The sequence below is a fragment of the Geospiza fortis genome, unplaced genomic scaffold (assembly GCF_000277835.1).
Source record: "Geospiza fortis unplaced genomic scaffold, GeoFor_1.0 scaffold40, whole genome shotgun sequence".
Lineage (NCBI taxonomy): Eukaryota > Metazoa > Chordata > Aves > Passeriformes > Thraupidae > Geospiza > Geospiza fortis.
Genome location: NW_005054297.1, coordinates 2106037 through 2112155, shown reverse-complemented (window position 1 = coordinate 2112155; position 6119 = coordinate 2106037). Strand labels below are relative to the sequence as shown.

The 6119-nt window shown below is 39.0% G+C and overlaps 1 protein-coding gene across 10 annotated transcripts in view; it reads left to right on the top strand.

Moving 5' to 3' along the window:
• The window catches only part of LDB2 (LIM domain binding 2), a 212725-nt gene extending 210264 nt beyond the window's left edge, over positions 1-2461 (top strand). For 8 of the 10 annotated variants that reach the window (XM_031066276.1, XM_031066267.1, XM_031066252.1 and 5 more), the window contains one exon: positions 1170-2461. In XM_031066276.1, the coding sequence (XP_030922136.1) occupies positions 1170-1400 (231 nt within the window). In that variant the 3' untranslated portion in view covers positions 1401-2461. Of the gene's footprint in view, positions 1-1134 lie in introns of all 10 variants that reach the window. The other 2 variants (XM_031066294.1, XM_031066301.1) reach the window with 2 other exon arrangements.
• Positions 2462-6119: the final 3658 nt, after the last annotated feature.

The window sequence follows — 6119 nt, the reverse complement described above, 5'->3', positions numbered from 1 at the left end:
TACATCTGGAATTACTGCACTTCTACCAAGCACTACCTGATGCCCTGACACCTGAGCTGCATGAAAAGATGCATCCCACATATTTCTTTAGCTGTTAGCACAGCAGCCTGATTCTCCCTTGAACAGAGAGAACAAGAGAGCTCTCTGGCTTTGCACCTTTGCTTTCCAATCTCAAGTTTGCACCTTTCTATCCCATGCTGCTTGGGGTTTTTTTGCAGCAAATCTGTGATGCACTGGAGTACAGTAGGCGGTTTACTTGTTTTCATGGAAGGACAATTTGTACTTAAAGCAGTGATTAGATGAATTCTTTCTTTCTTGCATGCTTTAGTTTCTGATGAGTACTAGCTTCATCAGTGTAATTATAATTAGCACTCTTCATCTTGCTTTTACGGTACCAGCTGGACAGATTGGTCCTCTTACTGCACAGATTGGCGGCAGGGTTGCCTACATGGAGTTAGGTGACAGGCACCATGAAATAACAGATGGTAAATTCAGGGCTTGTTGGCAATCAGCAGGTTTTTGCTAATGACTTAATTAGCTATGCAAATTGTCAAATCAGTGTGAACATTGTTTTTATCGAAAACTTTACCTAAATTAATTACCATAATTAAGTAGCAGAATGTCAAGTATATTGGATGCGTAAAAGGGCTTGGCTGGCTATGGATAAGAGAGTTACCATCTTTATTAGAGTGCTGTGCTCCACGTTTGAGAAGTCTGAGGATAAGAAATGTGGTTTCTTTTAAACTACTTTTAAAATACGTATATCACCAAGTTCCTACTGAGATACACCCTGGTGCCTTTCCAAAGAAAATGGCTCAGGAAGGATTAACTGGATAAAGGCTAAATATTTTAAGGAGAAGTTTAAAGGCAGTTTCACAGCCTGTTTATTTGCTAAAATCAGGCATACTTTTCAGCCTACCTGCTTTTCAGTTCTGGGGTATCTGAGATCCAGAGCCATGAGCATGCAGCTATAGAGATGTGTTAATTTTTAAATTAAATTAGAAATAAAGTGTAAGCCTCTCTCCTTGTTCCTACTATATGAGAACTTTTAACTCTGTTGTTCAAATGTCACGAAGTAAAAGAGATGCGAATTCTCTAACATAATTTTTTTAAGTTGATTTTTTCTCTCTCAAGGTTTCCATATAACAAATATTGGGTGCTGTTCACAGGATGTGATGGTGGTAGGAGAACCAACTCTGATGGGAGGCGAATTTGGGGATGAAGACGAAAGGCTTATCACTAGATTAGAGAATACACAGTATGATGCAGCAAATGGCATGGATGATGAAGAAGATTTCAACAATTCACCTGCACTGGGAAATAACAGCCCATGGAACAGCAAACCTGCTGCTAACCAGGAGACTAAATCTGAAAACCCCACACCACAAGCTTCCCAATAGGTTATTCTGCAGCAGTGCCCACTGCAATGTACCCCAGTGGGTTATTAATTACTGTTTCACAGCATTCTTCAAAATAAAATTTAAAAGAAACACCTTTCAAATTATACAGTATCTATTTCTAAACTAAAGCTATCCAACTTTTTTCGTTAGGGAAAACTCTTGTATAAGCTTCCATATACATTGCTTGGAAGTATTGTCATACAACTAGATACTGGCACTGACCTCAATTAAAATAATTGAAAATTAAACAGCATCTCATGGCAAACTTCTGACAGTGCATTTTATTGGAAGGGGTTGTTTTTTTCCTCATCAAACAATGGCCATATTTTGACAAGTCATCAGTGCTCAGGATCTCATTAACATAACTATGTAAAACTTTTTACAATTGTAATATATTTTCTGCTTTTCAACTTGCACCTGAAATTTCTTGTTTCAGAAAAAGATCAGCTTTTAAGGAAAAGTAAAGTAACTTTTGTTCATTCTTTAACTTTTCTTTCATCAATTAGTCATTTAAAGGATCCAGCTTTTTAAATTTACATTTAGCTGATGTCAGTAGATACTCTATCCATCATTTAATAAAAAATACTGAAACAAGAAATGTCTTTTTTTCATCAAAGACATGAGAAATATTTTTATGTGGAAAAAGACACCCAGTCCTATGAGAGTTTATGCTTTGTAAAATTGCTGTCGATCCAGATATTTTAAAGCCATGTAATCCATTAACTTTGTGGGCAGCTTAATAAATCTAAAACTTTTGTGTTTTTATTATTGTATCTGAGTTGGCTTTGTTGTTATTTCTTTTCATAGTATATTTCTTGTATAATATTTTTGTAAAGCCCTCATTTTTTTTTGTTTTACTTTTTTGTTTTGTTTTGTTTTTTATTCCGGTGTATTTATGTGAAACTTTATAAAAGAAACTAATTTTTTTTCATTTACATATTAATATGTTCAACTCATCATGTAAAGACACAGTGAGTCAGTGTGTTATATAATACAACTGTATTTTATGTATGCTTTGCCAATAAGTGTGCCAATAAACTGTGTTAACAAATGTGCTCTTATACAGCATTTACAGTTCCTTGTATGCACAGCAACGACACACCTGTGTTCAGGATCATGCACCAGGGGTTTCTGGAATTAGTGTTTCACTGAATTGCAGTCTTTTTCCAGCTAAAGGGAAAGCCTGTGGGTAGGTGTGAATCACTTGCAGCTCGATTTGGTTTGATGCTCTTTATCTAACAAGGATGTGCAGCCCCACAGGTGAGTTACAGCACTGAGAGCCAAGTGAGGGACTGCAGGGCATCCAGCCAGAGAAGCTGAGCTGGAGGACTGAGGCACACATAGCCAGGCACCTGGGAAGCCCTGCAAGGTACACCCTGAGAGTGGCAAACACAGGAAGAACTGTCAGCAGAGAGATGCTGAACCTACACAATCCTGCCTTTTGTTCTTCGCTGAAACTCTACTTTCAATATTGCTGACATTGTAAGAGCAGCTGAAGAACTCCTAGGTTTTTCTGAGTGGCTGTATGTATACCCAGCAGCCAGCCTAGGGAAATGTGTCTCCTTAGCATATATACATATTCTTTTATTCATGCTTTTGCTGGATGTGATTCTACCAAACAGGTTTGAAGCCACCACTGCAGAAGGAGTACAAGGCAGAGCACCCAGTGTGGCCACTTAGTTCTTGGTGAGAGACAGCTCCCTCCCTGCCCCAGGAGCCAGCCTTGGCCCCTGATGTGGGATCATGCTCCTGCAAGCAAAATCCTTGTTCCAATGAGTTGTACCAATGAATTTGGTACAAGCATTGTTCCAATCCTTGTTCTATGAATTTTGGTACCTATGGTACTCCCTGCAGGAAGAGAGCCTGAAAGACATTCTAAGCTCAAGAGCACAGAGGATATAACTATAGAATTTAAAACTAGCTAAATAACAAACATGGATAGCCATGCTGCTCCTTCATAACACTTTCAGATTGTAGGAAACTGTAGTTTTATCATTCAGTGACTACATCAGCCCTGATTTCTCCATGTAAATAATTAAATTCACAATGTATTCTGTTAAGAGATCTCTGGCTTCTCTATAACCACTATAACATTACAATTATACACCGTAATTCTAATGTTCAAGAACACTAATCATTCATACTACATCTCCATGAGCACACTCTAAAAGGCATTCCTTATTATTAATCTTTCAAGACTGGCACTAGTATTTCCATTTTTAAAAGATTTATGATGTCATATTACTCCTGTTGTTTCAGTAAATAAACACAGGAACACTTGAAAAATGGGCAACAGAGTCCTTAGAGTGCTGTCCTTGAATTAATCTCCAAGGACACTTTCTCCATATCTCCTCAAAACCCTCATCTACAAGCTATCAATCCACCCTATTGTGGTTAGGTTGAACAACAGATACAGCTAGCTGATTTTATTTATTCACTTATTTATTCATAAAAGAAATGTCCAAAACAGGCCAGCTGGAGGAAGTGGTTGAGATGGGCAGCAGCTAGAGTCAGTCTCCTCACTGCTACCTCCTCCAGCCCTGTTCCTGGGCTGCTGCCTGGGTTTTTCATTTCATGTTTGAAAGGACATGGTAGACTCAAGACAGAGCCTGTGATCCCATTTCTGATCCTAAGAGCTTATGCCCTGTCCTTGGGAATGCTCCCCACAGGCTGAGGATTAAAGAGCAGTGATCACATGAACATGAAGGGATTTTATGGCTTTTGTTTGTGGGTTGTCATTAAATGACACTGGGGCTTCCATGTGCTCCAAGGCTGCCTGGCACAGAGCAGTGGGAAAGGTGAATAAACACCACAGGTGAGTTGAAGCAACAGGCTTGTAAGGGCTGAGGTTGCAGCCTAAAGAATGAAAGCTGGAAACCAATAGTTAATTCTACTGTAATCTAATCTCACCACCTACCAGAACATTGTATCTCTCTCAGAATTTGGAAGGAAATAATGTTTTTGGTACTTCCCCCTGGGGAACTCTGCAGCTATTAAAAGGAGGAAGGAAACTTATCTCATGATGCTGAACTACTTTCAAAAAGAAAGCTCTTGTTTGTTTTAGCTAAATGGAGGGAAATACTGGCCCTGAGAAGTGCCTGCACAAATCAGAGGGAGGAAATTCCAGGAGTTTACTTGGAAAAGCTGAATCACATAATCAGTAAAGTGACCAAATACGAACACTAATAACAAAGCTGGTTGCTGTTACAAAGAACTTAAATCATGGAAGAGTCACAAGCACTGGGTTTTGATCAAATCTGGTGGGTTTTGATTGTTCTTTGAATTGCTTTGTTTGGGGATTGTTTTATTTTTTGGGGGATCTTTCTTGAGCAAAGTCAATTTTTTAGAGAACTTTCAACTCCTGCGAATCACCAGCTGGTCTCACCAGCTGCCCCTTTTGAGAACATTTCCGTTCCTAAAGCTCCTTCTTTCTCTCTTTCCACAACAAGCAAAAATAAGCAGTATTTGCAAATTTGCAATCTCTTCAGAAAGCAGGTTTTCTCAGCTTTCATGATCTTCGCATTGATATGTATGGGTCTAATAATGTGGTAGGATAATTAAATTTGGAAGGGACCTTGTATATAGGGTATAACTTGTTATAGGTTATAAGTAGCATTTGCATTCTTTCAGCATCACGGGACTCTGTGAAAATCATGACTAATTTTTAGCCTTGGTCCTGGAGGAGTTACTGCTCTCAAAGATTTGGGAAGTAACCAACTTGTGTCCTTGGGGAACAGAGCAATAGCATCCCATGCCAGAGAGCCAAGGATGGTCAGTCAGAGAGTGCAGGAAGACAGAGGGGTTAGAGGGGGAGGAAACTTCCAAAGGAAAAGGCAAAATACTGAACACCACTGGGTGTTCTCTAACACCAGGGTGGAGAGAGGCTCCCTACCCAGCCATGGCTGCAAAACACCATTAAAGGAGTCTAAATGATAGAACAGACTAAATTTTGCAATTTCACAGCCTCCATGAAAATCCCATTTTAGCAAAGACAGGATGAAAGAGAAAACATGAATGATTGATATTGAAGGAAACCCAGTTTGTGTCTAATATATCCTGGAGAAACTGCTAATGGAAATTGAATAGTCCTGAAAATATTTCCTGAGACTGCAACTCTGATCAAGTAGCCCTATGGTGATATATTGCATGTCCAAATTAAAGCTGCCCTGGGGCACATGGAACCCCAGCAGCTGGTTTTACTGTGCAGGACTGGATGATTTGTATGTTTTTTCTAGCTTTTTGACAGCATATTTTTATACAAGGCCAAGGCCTGAATCTGCTACTATGTAAGAGGAGCTACTGAATATTTAACATCCCATAGAACTGATGTTACTCCAGCGTGTCATTATGCTCTATTAGGAAGCCTGGTGGTGCCCCACTGCAGAATGGCAGATGGTACCTTTAGACAGAGAGTCACTTATGCAAGTCTCTAAATTTATGGACCATACTCATACATTTCTTGAGAAAGTATGTATTTCCACTGAATGCTCTCTGTATTAAAATCTGTTCTAATTTACCATGTTATTTTGACAGCAACTAGTATCAATTCTTTAAAGGGGAGAGGTTTTATTAGGAACAGTGATGGAGCAATCTAACTGTAAAAGCATTTCTTCCATGACCCTGGGAATCACTTCTGAAATAAAAGAACTTTATCCCTCACATCAAGGAATAATTTTTAATGGGTCTGTGGGCAGTCTTAATTCATAAGCACATTTTAAA